Source organism: Acinonyx jubatus, chromosome B3 (assembly GCF_027475565.1).
Source record: "Acinonyx jubatus isolate Ajub_Pintada_27869175 chromosome B3, VMU_Ajub_asm_v1.0, whole genome shotgun sequence".
Lineage (NCBI taxonomy): Eukaryota > Metazoa > Chordata > Mammalia > Carnivora > Felidae > Acinonyx > Acinonyx jubatus.
This window is the reverse complement of record NC_069386.1, coordinates 102,321,468-102,340,345: the sequence shown is the minus strand read 5'-3', so window position 1 is coordinate 102,340,345 and position 18,878 is coordinate 102,321,468. Positions and strand designations below refer to the sequence as shown.

General features: G+C 37.0%; 1 protein-coding gene across 1 annotated transcript in view; it reads left to right on the top strand.

The window, feature by feature from the left end:
• The window catches only part of EXOC5 (exocyst complex component 5), a 55,886-nt gene that overhangs the window by 4,690 nt on the left and 32,318 nt on the right, over nucleotides 1-18,878 (top strand). The window contains exons 2-4 of the mRNA XM_027065799.2: nucleotides 15,519-15,613; nucleotides 16,218-16,365; nucleotides 18,338-18,532. Of these exons, the coding sequence (XP_026921600.1) occupies nucleotides 15,519-15,613; nucleotides 16,218-16,365; nucleotides 18,338-18,532 (438 nt within the window). The remainder of the gene's footprint in view (nucleotides 1-15,518; nucleotides 15,614-16,217; nucleotides 16,366-18,337; nucleotides 18,533-18,878) is intronic.

Below are 18,878 nucleotides of genomic sequence, written 5' to 3'. Positions count from 1 at the left end.
ATACTTTAGATATTTCTTAAAGATTTTTATAGAGGCTTTATCACTTAGGAATAACCAATTATTAACTCAGTTAATTCAGGAGTAGAGGGGCTTCTAATCATGCTTGATCTTTCTGGCAACCAGCCCCCATCCAGGAGCCCTGTTGCTTCAGTAGAACAAAAGACACCCAGGAAATTCCAAGATTTAGGTGCTCTACGTCAGATGCTCCTATCAACCACATCACTCAAGAAATTACAAGGGTTTTAGGAGCTCTGCATCTGGAACCAGAGCTAAAGACCAAATATTAGAACAAAAGATGCCTCTAGCACATTTTTCACTTAGGAAAAAACAAGGGCTTTAGAAACTATAGTCAGGAGCTAAGTACAAAGTCTAAAATGTATATTTCTTAAAATATGTATATTTTAGGGGCGCCTGGGTGGCTCAGTCGGTTGAGTGTCAGACTTCGGTTCAGGTCATGATCTCACAGCTCATGAGTTCGAGCCCCGCATCAGGCTCTGTGCTGACAGCTCAGAGCCTGGAGCCTGCTTCAGATTCTGTGTCTCCCTCTCTGCCCCTAACCCACTTGTATTCTGTCTCTGTGTCTCTCAAAAATAAATAAACATTAAAAAAAATTTTTTTAAATATGTATATTTTATATACATATATATGTATTTGTTATATTGCAGTATTACAGGGAGATATATATTGACAGATAATACAGTGTAGTACAAGTACACAATCTCTTTCTGGGATAATTAGGAAAGCTTTCATATAGTATTGACATATAAACTGGGTATTGATAGATGACTAGAAACTTCTCAAGCAGAAGAAGGGCATTCCAAGGCAGAGAGAGAAGTGACTAATTTTTAAGGTGAGCTGTGTTCAGGAAAACATTGAGTTGAGAAGAGATCGGGTCTGTGTATGCATGTTTTAGGCATGTGGAATGGTGGTTCATAGCAAGGCATTTGGACCACAGAGGCAGTTTGGGGGAATCTTTGAGAAAGCCTTATAGGCCATGCTTATGGGGGCTGCCATGACTTTTGTTGGAGGCGGGTAGGAGTGGAGAGGCAGATAATTTTAATGTTACTGTGAAGAATGGCCTTCAATGAGGAAGAAATTGTTAGCTGGTAAAATAGAAGTCATACCCTGCCAGGCATAGTTCTTGTCTAGGCAGGTGAAATTCTGACCTAATTCGGTGGGGACAGAGAAAGCAGGAAATTTGGGAAGACATTTTGGAAGAAGAATCAAAAGATTTTGATTACTGAGGAGTTAATTCCAAATTTATGAAGTTAAAAAAGTAGGTGGTTGGTGATTGATTAACTGTGACAGAGAAAATAGGAAGGACCCTTTCAGAGGGAAGGGATCATGTATTCATTTTTTAAACCTATATTTTAAGTTTTTAGTAAGACATCCTGGTGAAGAAGTCCAGAAGGCAGTTGGAAATATGAATTAGTATTTCAGAAAGACACCATAGGTGGAGATAACAACAAATTATTATGGGGATCTTCATCTTTTATGTGTGGCTGTTTAGACCTGGGAATGGATGACATCTCTCAGCTTTATCCCTTACTATTTTATGATCTTGGACAAGTTACCTGACCTTTCTGTACCTGTTTTCTTATCTGTAAAATGAGGATAGTAATAGTACCTACCTTAGAGAGTTATCTCTAAGATTAAACAAATTGGTGTTTGAACTTCTTAGAAGAATGCCATTAGAAGAGTAGTAGCTTTTGGGGCAGCAGGCTGGCTCAGTCGGTTGGGCATCCGACTTCAGCTCAGGTCATGATCTCACAGTCCGTGGGTTCAAGCCCCATGTTGGGCTCTGTGCTGACAGCTCAGAGCCTGGAGCCTGCTTCAGATTCTGTGTCTCCCTCTCTCTCTGCTCCTCCCCTGCTCATGCTCTGTCTCTCTCTGTCTCAAAAATAAATAAAAACATTAAATTAAAAAAAGATTAGTAGCTTCTTAAAATTAATACTGGTAAGTGGATTGAGAACAGGATTAGATTGAGAATAGGTCAGGGAGAAAAAGCCTTCAAAGGAGACTAAGAAGAAATAATCCTGGAAGTAGGAGATCACACTAGGGGGAGAATTACAAAAAGGTGACATGGAGACTTGTGTTTTCCAGGATGGCCACTATTTGCTATCCTATAATGAGATGTCGACACTCCTCACATTGAGAGGTAGGGTCCATGTTGCCTTCTTGAATCTAGACAGGACTATAACTATAGAAGTGATGCTATGTGATTTCCAAGGTTAGGTCATAAAAGGCGATATGCTTGACCTTATTTGGATTCCCCCTCTTAGAACCCAGCGACCATACCACATAGTCCAATGAGAAAGCCAAGGCTTTCGGTTCTGACTGAACTCCTAGCCCATAGTCAACATCAACTGGCTAGCTTGAAAGTAGATCTTTTAGTGCCAAGTTGAACTGCTTCAGCAGATGTGACATGGAACAGAGACAAGATTCCCCTCCTGAGTCCTGCCCAAATAGCAGATTTGTGAAGAAATAATCATCATTGTTATTTTAAGCCACTAATTTATTGGAGTGGTAATTATGCAGCAATAGATGTTTGGAACTGGGGCTGATCAACTCCTTATCTACACCAAGATTTAGTAGGCTTCTGCCACTCTCAGTGGAGAGGTGGAGGTAGAGGCAGATGCTTAAAGAGTAATAATGGTTTTATATTTAAGTATTTTGTAGACTGAATTTTCCAGTCAAGCCAACCTGGTAGTGAACTTTTGGAATGAACAAGCCTTCAAGTGGAGGATCATTTATTGACTGTGTATGTGTAATTAGTGTAAAATATTGAGTCCCTGGTGTGTTCTGGAGCTGAGTGGTATGTAATTTAAAAGTTTTGATTGCTAAAAGTTTATGTATATAAGATATTTTAAAAACTTATACTCTTCTGATTCTGTTTTCTTTCCTTGGAATGGAAATATGAAAATAGTAATAACAATATAGTTAACTATATCATATATATACCTTTTTGTTAAGGATATAATGAATCAAAAAAATGAACAATTCCTTGGATCCACATGCTTAATTTTATTCCAAAAGTGTTTATTAAGTGCCTGTAATACACTGAATATGTAAATTGGTAAATGCATTTGATTTGATTTGAAATGCTAATGTAACATTGTTACATACTTCAGGTGATGATTTTCATAGTCTTTGTATAATTTTAAAAGATACTGTAATAGAATGGAAAAATCTCTGGTTAGAATACTGGATTAATACCTTGACAAGGCTTAAATTTCATTGCCTCAGTTACTTATATATAAAAAGGAGTTGAAGGGACTAGGGTAAGATGATATTTAATGACCATTCTAACTTTAAAATTTTTAAACCTAATTTGTGATTCTTTTGAGACTGGTATAAAAAATGCCGTAATGTTCTGTTACCTTTCTCTTTTTGGCATGGAAATCAGATACTACTTTACTGTCAGAAGTGAGATATACTCTATTCTGAAGAGAGATTTTGTGTAAGAGAAACTAAAATGTTTCATAGGAGTCTAAAGTACCACCATGTAATTGTCTTCAAAACAGTTCTGCTAATAAGATTAATTGGCTCATTTTATCATAGTTTAAAGAGCTGCCATCTCCTTCAAGATGGATATTAAAAATGACTTTAGGGGCGCCTGGGTGGCTCAGTCAGTTAAGTGGCCGACTTCGGCTCAGGTCATGATCTCGCGGTCCGTGAGTTCAAGCCCCGCGTCGGGCTCTGTGCTGACAGCTCAGAGCCTGGAGCCGGTTTCAGATTCTGTGTCTCCCTCTCTCTGACCCTCCCCTGTTCATGCTCTGTCTCTCCCTGTCTCAAAAATAAATAAAGACCGTTAAAAAATTTTTTTAAAAAAAATGACTTTAAAAAACTAAAACTGTTCATCTCAGTGTTGCAGGTAGTTTTCAAATTTAACCTTGTAAAAGTTTGCCTTAGTTGTACTTAGGTGTCTTTTAAAAATTTTTTTAAATGTTTATTTAGTTTTGAGAGAGAGAGAGAGAGAGAACAGAAGCGGGGGAGGGACAGAGAGAGGGAGACACAGAATCTGAAGCAGGCTTCAGGCTCTGAACTGTCAGCACAGAGCCCAGTGTGGGGCTTGAACTCATGGAGTTCAAGATCATGACCTGAGCTGAAGTCAGACACCTAACTTACTGAGCCACCCAGGTGCCCCTGTATTTAAGTGTCTTAATGTGCTTTGTCTTCCTACCTTTCCCTAGGTAGAATGAATCCATTTTGTGTGCTTTAAAAAAAAAAACAACCACCAATACTCAATAAATGTAATTCATTTCTTAATCTGTCATAAAACACATAGTCTCATGAAAACCAAATCAAGTGGGGCTAAAAAAGGAGAGGCAAAATGTAGTAACTCATTTAGTTCCAGTGTTAGAATTGCATAAGGTTCATATTTGGTTTCTGATAAAATTTTGGATTCATACTACCATAGAATGCTTGTTCTTTATTTTTGGCGTGTGGGGTGGTAGTACTGCCTTTCTGATTTTGTATGTATGAATCAGGGCTTGATTTTCAAGATCTTCTGCAGAGGATTTGGCCATGGTTCTAACTAGCAAGTGTTTTGATTTATTGTGCATCTCTGGTGTTCAACGTTATTCTATTGACCACAGTTGGAAAGCAAGAGAAATGTATGACATTTCAGCAGATGCTGCCTCTGCTTTCAATTTAAGTGTGGGGAAGAGTGAAACTTACAAAAGTTATTGTAAAACAATAAATGATAATAGTATAGTGTTCTGTGTTGAGTTTTGAATTTCTAAGCCTCTTTCGGGTTTAAAGAGTGAAGAAATCAGTGGAGGTCATGTAGGGAAGGAATTCTTCAAGGAGGAAATGGGAATTGAGCCAGGCTTTGAATAATTATATAGAGGTGTTTAAATTGTGGGAGGAGAAAGAGTAGCCTTGTGGGATGAGTTACCTGGCCACATGTAAGGAAGCAGAAGTAGCATGGGTATGAAGAGAAGACTGAAATTGGCTGATGCTAGCTAGTGTGGCTGTTCATTTTGGGGAGCAAAGAAGTTGGGTAGGAAATGTAAGATAAGAATCTAAAAGGGTAAACAGAACAGTGTGAACTTGATAGTTTAGGAATTGCATAGAGAAGTTTCTGATGAAAAGAAAGCAGTGCCTTTTTTTTTAATTTTATTTTTTTATGTTTGTTTTAGAGAGAGATTGAGAATGAACGAACATGGGAGGGCAGAAAGACAGGGAGACACAGAATCGGAAACAGGCTCCAGGCTCTTAGCTATCAGCACAGAGCCTGATGCAGGGCTTGAATTCGCCAACCATGAGATCATGACCTGAACTGAAGTCGGATGCTTAACCAACTGAGCCACCCAGGCACCCCAGAAAGCAGTGTTTTAGAGATTAGTTTGGCATGATATGCACAATAAATTTAAGAAAAATACTTTGTAGGTAGTACTTGAACCCATGGTTTGTTGGCTTAATAGGATACAGAAATACTTCTTTCGGAAATCCTTTGAGCCTTATTTTTTAAATAATTAATTAATACTTATTTATTTATTTTCTTTCATAGGCTAGGGCAAAATATTACAGTTTCTTTGAGTTTCTAGGTGTTTGTAACACATTGTATTGGATCTGTTTTGGGAAAGGATGCTATAAGAAAATATAAAAGTTCACTTTTCTCAAACAGTGTTAAATTAGGGATTCATGTTCCTGTCCAGGGGCTTGATGTCTTAGTTTTTAATAGAAATAACTACAGACTCCATGTTTTTCTTGTCATTGGTAGCATTTGTAAAAAAATATGAAATCAGTTTGACTACAATAATGAGTTACATAAAGTTGAATTTAATATAATAGCATTTTAGTCTATAGTGCATAATTCATAGGTATTTGTTTTTGTTGGGATAATTTTTGCTTTTAATTACTATAGTGAAATAGAAGCTAAAGATAGAACATTGTCAGGTTTGTGAAATTCTGAAAGATTTTGGGGGGGATTATTTACATGTATTTTTGAGAATCCTTTGGGGTGACTTGGTCATTTGGAGGTCTTAAAATCTGTTAATTTGGCTATCTTTCTTATTGTAAATGCCTCTGCAGCAACATTAAGTATTAGAGAGCAAGTTATTGGGATTCATTTGTTTGGTTTTGCTTTTTGCTTTTTTGGAACTTTCATTCCACTGGGAGCAGTAGCTGATTTATCTTAAACTCTAGTGATAATTTGCCTCTGAGATAAAACCTGCACTTTGCTTCCAGGACACTCCTTCACTCCTGAGTTTTCTTCCTCCTTCTCTAGTTCCTCCCACTTGGTCTCTTTTGTTGGATCCTTTTCCTTCATTTATCTCTGAATGTTGTTGGCATGCTCTTCTCCTTCCTAAATTTCATCTAGTTCTGAGATTTTAAATAACTCTAATTTTATATCTAGCTCTAGTTTCTTATTTTTCTTATCATTTTTCTTATTATTTTTCTAATCATGTGCTATTTTCAATTACTGTATATTTCATAAGCCTCCACAACATGTCATATGCAAAACAGAACTCATTTCCTCACTCCCTCTTGCATCTCTTTCCAGTCTCAGTAAATGACACTACCCATCATTCACACAGTTGTTCAGTCTGCGTTCCTCCATGAATAATCATGATTTCCTTTTTAACTTTGTCTCCACATCCAATCCAGCAATTTGTGTGAATACATTCTTTAAAATGTTGTGAATCTGACCATTCTTTAGCATCTTCACTACCGTCACTTCCGTTTGAGCCATTATCATCATCTCTCCATTGGACTACTACAGTGTTGCAGGTTGAGTTCTCTGAAAAGCAGACTTTGAGACAGAGTTTCGTGTGCAGAATATTTTTTAGGAGATACCCTTGGTGTGAATATCTGCGAAGGGACAGAGTAAGGATGCAAGATCGGGCGTATGGAGAAATAGAGTTACAGTGTTGGCCAGTGAGAGTGTTTTTGGCCCCTGGGGCGAGTTCTGAAACAAAAATAAACTGTCAGAGTTGTCCTGCTTTAGACCAAAATTGTCCCTATCTTAGTCATTTATATAGACCACACTGGGAAAGGTATGATATTGAGTGAATTGATTCTCTGCAGTTGAGGTGATCCCTGAAAATACTGCCAGCTGAAGGCTCTCTACTGACAGCATGGCACTGGTAGCAGCTAGAACAAGTCCCTTCTTGAAGGGAGATCTGGATAATACATCAGTGTGTCTACCACAGACCACTTCTGTGCCACTAGGCTCCACTTTTTCATACTCATTTGGGGAGCAGCTCCTTTGGCATTCCAGTTGGGAGGAAAATTAGAAGAAGGTTAGTGGGATGAACTGTGGTTCCTGCTATTGTGACTGGTTTCAGGTTGCAACTGATAATTCTCTCTTCTATGTTTCCCTTCTCTGTTCTCCATTCTAATACCCCCTTACTTTCAGCTAGTGCCTCCACTACTCTTGGTGGCTTAACTGATTACCATACCCATCTTAGGCCAGGGTTGCTACACTTGTTTGTGTACTTTCAGAATTGGTCAAAGGAGTACCAAGAGTACTCCACAAATATATCTGTGTGTCACAAATACTGTTACGGCACCTATTGTGTAATAGCAGCCCTGCGTCCTGGTAATCAGAATCTGTTGCCCCTGCCAAGGGTCACTCCTCTTCTTGCCTTTTATCCTCTGGATATAAGCAGCCAAAGCCCAGGCAGCACTTATAGTTTAATGGGACTCTTACTATATTCTCAGGCAAAGAGATCTTTGCCTCTGGACATCAAGACTCCAGAATTGTGGGAATAGCAAGTACAAATGGAGAGTCATTATAAGCAGGACCACTTCTGCTTTTATACTTTGTTCTCAGACTCTTGTTTTTCCTGTGGGAACACAGCATCATGTAAAGGTTTTATTTTTTTTTTTAAGTTTATTTATTTATTTTGAGAGAGAGAGAGCACAAGTTGGGTAGGGACAGAGAGAGGGGGAGAGAATTCCAAGCAGGCTCCACACTATCAGCACAGAGCCTGACATGGGGCTTGACCTCATGAACCGTGAGATCATGACCTGAGCGGAGATCAAGAGTTGGATGTTTAACCAGCTGAGTCGCTCAGGTGTCCCTCATATAAAGGTTTTAAATTTGGAATATATACCGCATCTTGTAGAATAGTGCTCCATCTTTGTTGAGTTATTGTCTCTGAACTGGCGCTTCAGCTATGCCTTCAGCAGACTGTTCCAGTGCCCTATTAGACTGACAGCTTCTGGGTGGTGTGCTTTGTGATATGACCAGTGGATCCATGGTTACCTTGTCTGCTGTAAAATGGGTCCTTTACTCTGATGTGATATGTGGGATCCAGTGCCACAGGAACAGACAGTCCCTCTGAAGAGAAGCATACCCAACTTGAATGCTTTTATTCTTGTCAGAATGAATTACTCATCCAAAATGGAAAGGAACCAGGTAATCAACTTGCCACCGTGTGGTTGGGTTAGTAGTCTTCTTGAAGGATGGGGTGATTTCAGAGGCTCAGAGTTGGTTTCTATCACCGTTAGGCTAGATATTCAGTTTTGACAGTACCTGGATCAGCCATGGTAAGTAGGACCTCATGCTATGGGGGCCATGTTGTCTCTGTACTGTGTTCTTTCTGTTCATGTCCCCAGTGTGCTAATGCTGGGTAAAGGCTGGCTGATGTCAACTGGCAGAATCATTTTGTCTACTTGGTTGTTTGATTTTTCTTCCATGGTGGATGTCCTCTGGCGAGTGTTAACATGTGGCACAATGATCTTCACACTCTGTGCCCACTTTCATGTGTCCATGCACATGCCTCTATCCCAGATTTCTCTGTCTTCAGTCTTCCAGTCTTTGTCCTCTCATAGTCAGGCCCTTTGCCATTGTCTGTGAGTCCATATATATTCTAAACTAAGGTCAGTTCTCTGTCTACCCAAGATGATGGCCAGATGTCTTTACCAAAACTTTGACTATTGAGAGGATTTTTCTTGCCACTGAATTTTAAGGCTTCCCCTGAATGAAGTTTTAATTACTGCTGCTGTCCATTTTTAGTTGGCACCCACATGCCTAGCCAACTCTCTGCATGAGCCAAGTTCAGGCTGTTTCCTTCTCCATCAGCAGGTTGTAAGAGATGCCCCATAAGGCTATCCATGTAAATTGAAGGAGAGAAGCTAGCACAATAATGGTAGAAGTTTGGCTTCCTGCTTATGCAGTTTGCTTTCTGGTCCTATTCATGTTTGGTTCTGGGTCTACCACATCCATCTAGGTTAAATAGTTTCTCAGTCCGTTGACATAATATCTTGGTGAGTCTTTTAGAACCCAACTCATGCTATGTAGTTCTGGATGCAGGTTCACTTCCTGTTCTGTGGTTAGGTGTGCTGTCTCTACCAGGGTCTAGTAGCACACTGGGAATTATTTCTCAAAAGGTGTGTAATCCTCTGCTGTAGATGGCATGATCTTGCTTTATTATCTAGCAATTTGTGTTGTGATTATTCACTGAGGTTTGCCACAACTCCACATGACATTGTTTCCCAATACTGATACCTTTAATACTTAAATTAAGACTGATTCTTTTAATACCATAGGGTCTGCAAAGTTGTATGGCCCAGACAGCAAGGTTGGTTGTATGGCCCCCACTTCTTCAGAGCCCTTTCTTGCTTTTGTGTCACTTAGTATATGTGCCAGAGCATGTGTGCCCTGCATGCAGAACCTGGAAAGTCCTATCAGGTATTGTGTGTCTTTCCTTGTGGTGGGATGTGCTAGGTACAGTAATTCTCCTTTACTTTGGGTGAGATGTCCTGGAGGGCCCCTGACTACCTTAAAATTTTACTGATTCAGTGTGCCCTGGAATCTTTGTATAGTATATACATGAGTACATGTATCTTACCAAGATTCCACCAATGATGTCAGTTATGTATGATGGATCAGTAAGGTGTTCTGCAGAATGTTCATATGGTACAAATCATGTTATAGGAGAGTTCACATAGTCCTGAAGCAAAGCTATAATTGTATATCACTGTCAGTTCTATGTGACTGTAAACTCTCTGATCCTCTTTTTTTTTTTTTTCCAACAGGGACAGAAAATAGTGTATTTGCCATAGAAAATAATGTATTTGCCAAATCATTGGCCATATACCATGAGGCTTGGAGAAACTATATCTGGCATGACAGATGTAATAGGCTACTTTTTTGTTGATTTTGAGATAAACACCTTTCAGGATTTATCTGGTTTTTGTAAAAACCCAGACTGATGAATTAAATTAGAAAATTGTGGGGAATATTGCCCGAACATCCTTTAGATAAGGGGTTGGCAAACGTATAGCCCCTGGGATAGATACCTGTTTTTAAAGTTTCACTGATATACAGCTGTGCCCATCTGTTTATGTATTGTCTATCGCTACATTTGTACTACAGCTATAGAACTGAATGGTGATAAGAAAGATTGTAAAGTACTTACTGTCCAGCTTTTTAAGAAAAAAATTTGCTGATCCTTGCTTTAGAGCCTTAAGAATGGCACTAAATTTTGACATTCCACTTGATTTACTACATTGAGTACAGAGGGGCAATTTCAGAGACTTCTTGGACTTTCCTACTGTGAAAGCTCTTACTCTATAGACCAAGGACCCAATGTGGGAATTATGTCAGCCATCAAGTGTGTCTGTCCCTCTTACATGTTTGCGGACTGGGAAAATGGCCAGTAGTTGGGCTAATGGACCCATTGGATCAGTGATGAGCTGGATCTTGGCTCTTGTATATCTTCACTCTCTTGAGTGCATGATGCTTGGAGTCCATCAAGTATCGGAATCAACTAGGACTCTGTATACAACAGACCTCAAAATGTTTGAGTATTTCCCTTTACCTTGTGTACAGTTATTCAAGTAAATGGTTGTACCTCTTTTGGCGGGGGGAAGGAATAGTAGAATCCTTACTGCATATACTTGCTAGTATATTGCAGAGTCCTTCATCCTGGGAACCTGCCTTTTCTTCGTTCATAGCTGAAAGTGTATCAAAGTGCATCCTACAGTCTCTGGGCTCTACTACCTCTTGTACCTTATCTACAACTGTTCTCCCATTCACTCACTCTGCTAGTTACACTGGTCTCTTGTCATTGCTCACATACTGTTTGTTCTCTGTACTTGGAGCATCCCTTTCCTAGATGGCTTATTCCTTTAGATGTATTCAGGTCTTTGTTCAAAATTTATTTTCTTAGACCTTGTCTGATCACGTTTACCAAAATAACCACTTTAATCCATCACTCTGCATCCTTTTTAATTTTCTTCATAGTTGTTATTTATCATGTATCTGCTCGTTTGTCTGTCATTCCCTTTCATGATATCCATAAGGGCAGAGATTTTCTCCTGCCTTGTTTACTGCTATTTCCTTGGTTTATAGAATAGTCAGTAACATCTAGTAGGCTCTCAATGAATATTTGTTGAATGAGGGAATATTGTATTTTGAGAAAATTGAAATATTTCATATGAAAAATTCTTATTTTTCTCCATGTCAGTAATATTTGTCTGTTGATGTATGAGTTTTGGGGCATATATCATTTGATAAAACTTGTGTATTGAAATTAATGAACAGTGTAACATATTTAATTAGAAATTGCAACTACTATAGGGGCACTTGTACCCCAATGTTTATAGCAGTACTCTCAACAATAGCCAAATTATGGAAAGAGCCTAAATGTCCCATCAACTGATGAATGGATAAAGAAATTGTGGTTTATATACACAATGGAGTACTACGTGGCAATGAGAAAGAATGAAATATGGCCCTTTGTAGCAACATGGATGGAACTGGAGAGTGTTATGCTAAGTGAAATAAGCCATACAGAGAAAAACAGATAACCATATGGTTTCACTCTTATGTGGATCCTGAGAAACTTAACAGAAACCCATGGGGGAGGGGAAGAAAAAAAAAAGAGGTTAGAGTGGAAGAGAGCCAAAGCATAAGAGACTCTTAAAAACTGAGAACAAACTGAGGGTTGATGGGGGGTGGGGGGGGGGGGAGGGTGGGTGATGGGTATTAAGGAGGACACCTTTTGGGATGAGCACTGGGTGTTGTATGGAAACCAATTTGACAATAAACTTCATATATTGAAAAAAAAGAAATTGCAACTACTGAATAACAAATAAAATTAACAAATGAGAACTATGATTATTAAGTATTTACATAGGTATGCATGTGCAAAAACTGACAGGGAAAAAGAACATTACTGGGTAAAGCTATTTAATGGAAGTATTGTGGAGTTTTGGAAGAGCTGAACTACTTCGTAATTAATTTAGCTTTTTTTGAAGAAAAAACTCTGGATTTTACCAAAACTGAAAACTTGGACTTTGAAATCAGATAAATCTAAATGACCTTGGATTAAATAACCTTTTTGTATCACACAATTTCACAGGTGTAAAATGAATGAATATTAATAAAACCTACCTTATAGAGTTGTATTAAATGATACTAAGTATGTAAAGTGTTAGGCACCTAATAAACACTTAAAAATTAGCTGCTGTCAGCATTTTGTCATTATTTAGGAGTAATTCATATGCTTGTCAGATTTCCTGAAGTTTGTAAGTAGCTGAGTTTCTAAAGATCTAAGTATTCGCTCTAAACATAAATTCCTTGATCCTGAGTCAATGTTTCCCAATTTATGTATGTAAATTAAAAATTATTAGACATATGTCAACTTTTGTTTCAATACAAATGAAATTGACTAGAGAGAGGTATGATTATCTAAATGATGATCTGTTTGCTAAATGAGTTAATTGTTATTTCAGAGGGTCAGAATTTTTCCTTTGCAGGATATCTAATTCATCATTAGGGTTTAATTCTCAAACATGTCAGCACATGGATAAACTGGTTTATTTTTTAAGTAGTTAACAATATTCTTTATTTTCTATGCCTTCCGTGTTATCAGATAGCTTTCCTATAATGGAAATCTTATGAGAGAAACTGGATTAATATAACTGCTATTTTTAGTTATTTGACCACTATAAAAGAGCCTCTTGTAGGTAAAATATAAAAAGTCTTTAAAAAAATTTAATGCCCATTTATATTGTTTTGTGTTCTTACTGTTTAGTGTTTACGTTTTGGGGGGGGCAGTCAGCGATATTAACGGTCGTAAAAGCTGTATGGTTTTCTTACAAGATATGATCCAGTTTGAAAGTTGATATTAGATCTTATGTATAGATAGGCATGTGACAGTTTATCAGTTGTCTGAGAAAATTATTAGTTTACATTATTGATGGGTCATACAATTAGAATGTTTATAAATTTAAGTAGAAATTTCAAAAGACATGATCAGTGATGTGTGTGGGCCTTCATGTGACAGTTTTCTCCTTTTTAGCTTCACCTGTTATCCTTACCACCTAACTTTAGGTACAAGGAGCTACTTGTAGTTTCCCATATTTGCCATTCAGTTTTACCTAGTAATAGAATAGAATGATTTAAATCTCAGCCCAGCTTGTGTTGTCTTGAGTAAGTAATTAACCTCTCTTACTCTCAGTTTCCTCATCATAAAGTGAGGCTGAAATAGGACCTCCCTTCTAGGTCTTATGAAGAGAGTAGTAAATGAGGCAATGCGTGTAAACTGTTTACGTGAGCTGTTATTCTTGTTGGTACATATTCCTGTTTTGGGCACATATTCCTGTTTTTATGATGATGGTTAAACATAGTCTGACTGAAATTCATCCTCCCATTCCTCCTCTCACATCAGACTCACGTCAGTGAACCAGTCTCTCGAGTACCAGTGTGATGATAATGATAAAAAGAGCAAACTTCTTATCCGTTGGCGTTAATAGTCACCTCTCTTGTTCCATCCAGATAAGCTCTTTGTGATCTATCCATCTTCTCAGTTCCACAACTAGGTTAAGTTCTATCTTCTTTTTCCCTAATGATCTGGAAAGATACTTGTTCCATTTTTGTCTGGATGATTTTTCTTCTTTCTTTTGGTCTCAGCTTAAGTGTTAAGCTCTCAGAAAGTTTGCCAGTTGTAATTCCTATGTCTTACCAGTCTTCTATCCCTTAGTGTCTTCCTGTCATCTCTGTTTCTGTTGTATAGTCTTGGATCCAGGACTTTTTTTTTTCCCTTACATTTATCACAGTTGTAACTAGTTATTTCTGTAATTGTTTAATGTTGGCATCCTTACCTAGAAGATCATTTCTTTGAGGCCTTTCAGGAACCCTGTCTATTGAATTACAATTTGTATTCTCAATACCCACCACTGTGCCCAGCACATAGCAGTTGCTCAGCAAAATTTGCTGAATTAATAAATAACCCCTTTTTTGTTGTCCAACTACCTGTCGAGGTAGCGACTTATTCAGCAGTGTTAATATTAAAGTTTGGGCACAGGTTCTTAATTTTACTTATCACATACTTTTGCATTCTTTATAATTTCTTCTCTATTAGGTTGTGAGTTTCCTGAGGTTGCAGTTTTTTAATACATCTTTTTATTCCAAAGCCTAACAGCGTGCTTGGCACTGGAAATTTTATTGTTTAATGAATGTTTATGAATGAAAATATGTTTTTAAGATATTAACAAATAGGAAATTTTGCAAATAATAAGAATTCAGACTGGAATCACCAGCAAATGGTAGCAGTCTAAGTTACATGCTAAGTGGGAAGCAATACAGGATACCCATTTACATGAAAGAAGATGGTATAAAAAATATGTACACTAGCGTGTATTAGTCTAAAAAATTCATTGTCAGCTGCTAATGGTAAAGATTTGAGTGTTTATTTTCTTGATTGGATCATCTGCTCTAATTTTCTTTTTTTCATAATAAATGCTTTTTTTCTCAGAAAATTTAGAAAATTTTGTATCCTACTTTTTTCAGTATTATAGATGAACATTTTTTTCTCATTGCATGATTTTTCAGCATGATTTTAATAGGAACATGGTTTTCATCCTGGAAGTTTGTCATAAATTTTCAATAATGATTTCATTAAGTATTTATATGAACAATTTTTCAGTATTGTACATAGTACTTAGTGGATGTTCTGTAAAAAATTTTGTGTTCATATCTGCTTTCCCCTTAGAATTTTAAAAGTAGAATTACTAGGTTAAAGGGTATGAGTATTTGTAATACTGTTTATGTTACTAAATCATTATTTATTATCCTTTAAAAATATTGTACATGTTAGATTAGATGAGAGTGTGAATTTCAGTTTACCCTCTCTGATATTGCATATTATAATTACCAAAAACAAAACCAAAACAAAACAAAAAAAACCCACCCACTTTGCCAGAGTGTGAGGTTAAAAACAAAAGTGATAATTTGACCTGATTTGTTTACTAGTGAAGCCACATATATTTCATGTTTCTTGTATTTCTTCTATAAATTGTGTCCTTTGCTCGTTTTCCCACTGGGATGTTCTAACTAGTCATGATACTGTTCTGATATTTTAATATTCTAATTTTTATTAATTTGATTTTTTTCAATTGAAAAAGCCTTGCACATTTTAATAATGTAGATGTATTTAAATGATAATTTAATTCTATTTTAAGTTCTCACATAGTAGAACCTGTTTAATTTTTGCAAGTAGCATTAAGTTATCTTCTATGAAACTTTTTAAAAGAACACTTATTTTGTATACTAGGAGCCTTTTGTGGCAGATGAGTATATTGAAAGACTTGTGTGGAGAACCCCAGGAGGAGGCTCTAGAGGGGGACCTGAAGCTTTTGATCCCAAAAGGTGAAGTAAAAATGTTTTTTCCCCATAGATCCACCTAGTTCAAGTTTCTGTTTGGAATAGAGGTGACTACTGAAATTCCTTTCAACGTTTATGTAAATGGGTTTTAGTTAACAGTTGGACGATAAAGACACAAGCATTAGAAGTCAGGGATTGATTTATTTTCTTTTATATTTCTTTTAGAGAAGGATTTTAACTGGTATGAGGGGAGGAATTTTGTGTTATAAGAACTTAATATTTTCTTCAATTAGTAATAAATCAGAAAAGGTTGGTTCTACCTGTAAAATAAAAACATGTTGAATATGTTGTTTTAAGTGTAGTTATAAATCAGAGGAACAGAAAGTCATTGCCCTGGAATGCACAGTATTATTTTTATATAGCATGTTTATCGTTTTGACTGTTTTCTATAAAATTGGTTTCTATTCTGGCAGAGATTCTGAGTGAGGTTTTCATTCATGTTAAAGATAATTCCTAAGATGCTATAGAGAAAATTAACATCATTCCTACCTTAAGAAATGCTTATTAATATTCTGTTACAGATGAACTGGTCAGTTCCTAATGATTAATCATAGATGGATTGATACATACTCTGATTTTCCTCTACTAGGTTATTAGAAGAATTTGTAAATCATATTCAAGAACTCCAGATAATGGATGAAAGGATTCAAAGGAAAGTAGAGAAACTAGAGCAACAGTGTCAGAAAGAAGCCAAGGAATTTGCCAAGAAGGTACAAGAGCTCCAGAAAAGCAATCAGGTAAACACTGATTAAGCAATGAATAGTTTATGCAGATTATATTTTTATTCCCTTCCACTATTAAGTTCTTAAAGAACTCTAGTCAAATAATAGTAACCATTGAGGTTTCTCTCCACCGTTTGCATCCCTGGGGAAAAATGTCAATGAATTGTTGTGAGGCACTCTTAGCACAGACTTGCTATTGATCCATGGTTTGGGATCACAGTATTCCCTTCTTAGGTTGGAGTGGCATCCAGTACAGTCACAGTGCATTCTTTGAAGAATGTCACTTTAGCTGACCTGCATTTTTAGGGGCTCATGATTAGCTTGGATATTTAAGTGTCATTTGCATTCTCATTTAAACATAAAACAAAGCAATAACGGAACAGTATTGCCTGGATCACATTTTTCCCTGATCTGGGAAGTTTTACAGAAGTCACGGAATATGTGTCCCCATGAGAATTGTAGTATAACATGGGGAAAGTGAATGCAGTACTCTTCCTCAATCCATTTTGAAGTAAAATCAAATCACAGCTTGGCCCTGGGGTAAGTAGGCCAAATTTCTTAGCCCTTCTTAGGTCCTACACTGAATCTGGAATCTGTGAACCCCTTTTATGGCCTGGGCCTGATCTGGAACTTGATTGCCCTGTATAAGTGTAGTTCATGGAGCATTGTGTAGCATTGCTGCCTCCCAGGGGCTGTTTGTTCTTTAGTGTTAGGGATTAGCAAACTGATTTCTGCTCAGATTTTATTTAGTTAGATTCCTTTGCTTAAGCATATATGGCTGTGAGAAAACATTTAATAAAGTCAGTAGTTTACATAAGATAGAGGATGTGTTTTTACATAGTCAAAGTGATAGATTCCAAATACTTCCAATGCAGTTTTCTCTTGGTAATAATAATGGTATTATTAGTTAACCTAACAAGCTCTGGAGATAAGTCTGCTCTGCCACTTACTAGCAACTTAACTTCCCTGTGCTTTAGTTTTTTTCATCTATAAAAATAGGTGGTTACAAGGATTAAATAAGTTAATACATATAATATGCTTAGAACAGTGTCTGGCCCAGAGGAAGTCCTTAGTGAATGTTTGCCTCTCCCCCCCGACCCCCATCTTAACTTAAAGTAAGAGTGAAGTGTCATACTGAATTATCACCAATTTTGTTATTGGCAGTTCTAAGGCATTCATTGTGTATAATTTTCATATACCACAGAACAATCTCTATAGTCAGAAAAGAGGAAAAATATGTTAGGAAGTATTGTACCTTTGCTTCATTTAAATAATTGTTACAGTCTTTTCTGTTTTCAAAACTGGGCAAGAACCATCTTACCTTATTTCTAATGTTGGCATTGCTCTTCAAATATTTAAAATATGTGTTAACTACTCTATTTATTTTTGAGAGAGAGAGAGAGAGAAAGCACGAGCAGGAGAGGAGCAAAGAGAGAGGAAGAGAGAGAATCCCAAGCAGGCTCTGTCAGCACAGAACCAGACATGGGCCTCAATCTCACAAACCATGAGATCATGACCTGAGCCAAAATAAAGAGTTGGACGCTTAACCAAATGCGCCACCCAGGTCTCCCAATATTCTATTTTTAATTAGTGTTTTTCACGTCTGACGTATTTTGACTCCGCGTGATGGCAAGCAAATTGTCCAGATCATGGGTCCCTTTGATACTTAGTTCATTGATTTCAAGACTAAATGGTACTGGGAATGTTGTTAAACAGGATACTGTTTTGTTTCTAAACAAATGTTGATAAAATGTTTTAATAGTTAAAGGTATAAAAGTGTGCAAGTTTGTTAAAAAGTTTTCAGATCATGTTATGCTGCTAATGGGCATAAGTTGTTTTTGTAGTTTACCTCATATATAACTTCTATATTATCTTTAGTTACCTAAGTTAGAGAGTAGGGATGAGATTGGTGCTCTGGGTTTGATATGAATTAATTTATAAACTGGATTCTCTGATTATATTTTATGCTTGTGTACATTTTTCCTAGGTTGCCTTCCAACATTTCCAAGAACTAGATGAGCACATCAGCTATGTAGCAACCAAGGTCTGTCACCTTGGAGACCAGTTGGAAGGGGTAAACACACCTAGACAACGGGCAGTGGAGGCTCAGAAATTGATGAAATACTTCAACGAGTTTCTAGATGGAGAATTGAAATCTGATGTTTTTACAAATTCTGAAAAGGTGAGCACTACCAGAATGATAAAAGCAAGCTGCATCATTAATAGCAATGCCCTAATTATTACTTTCAAATCACTGAGTAGCTGATTTATTGAAACTTTTTATTGTTCTGAAATGTGTATTAGTACACTTGCCTGCAGATTCCTGATGAAGTGTGTATATTCAGATTTTTAACTACAGGATTGTCTTGGCATTTTTGTTTATAGAATTATGTATGGTTTGGAAATGCTGAGGTAACTATGTTAATAGTTCTTTCCCATAATTGACTTATAATATTAACAGAATTTAATAGTTATATTCTGTTGGGTTTAGGGGGTGGTGTGACCTAAATCATTGATAATCTGAAATA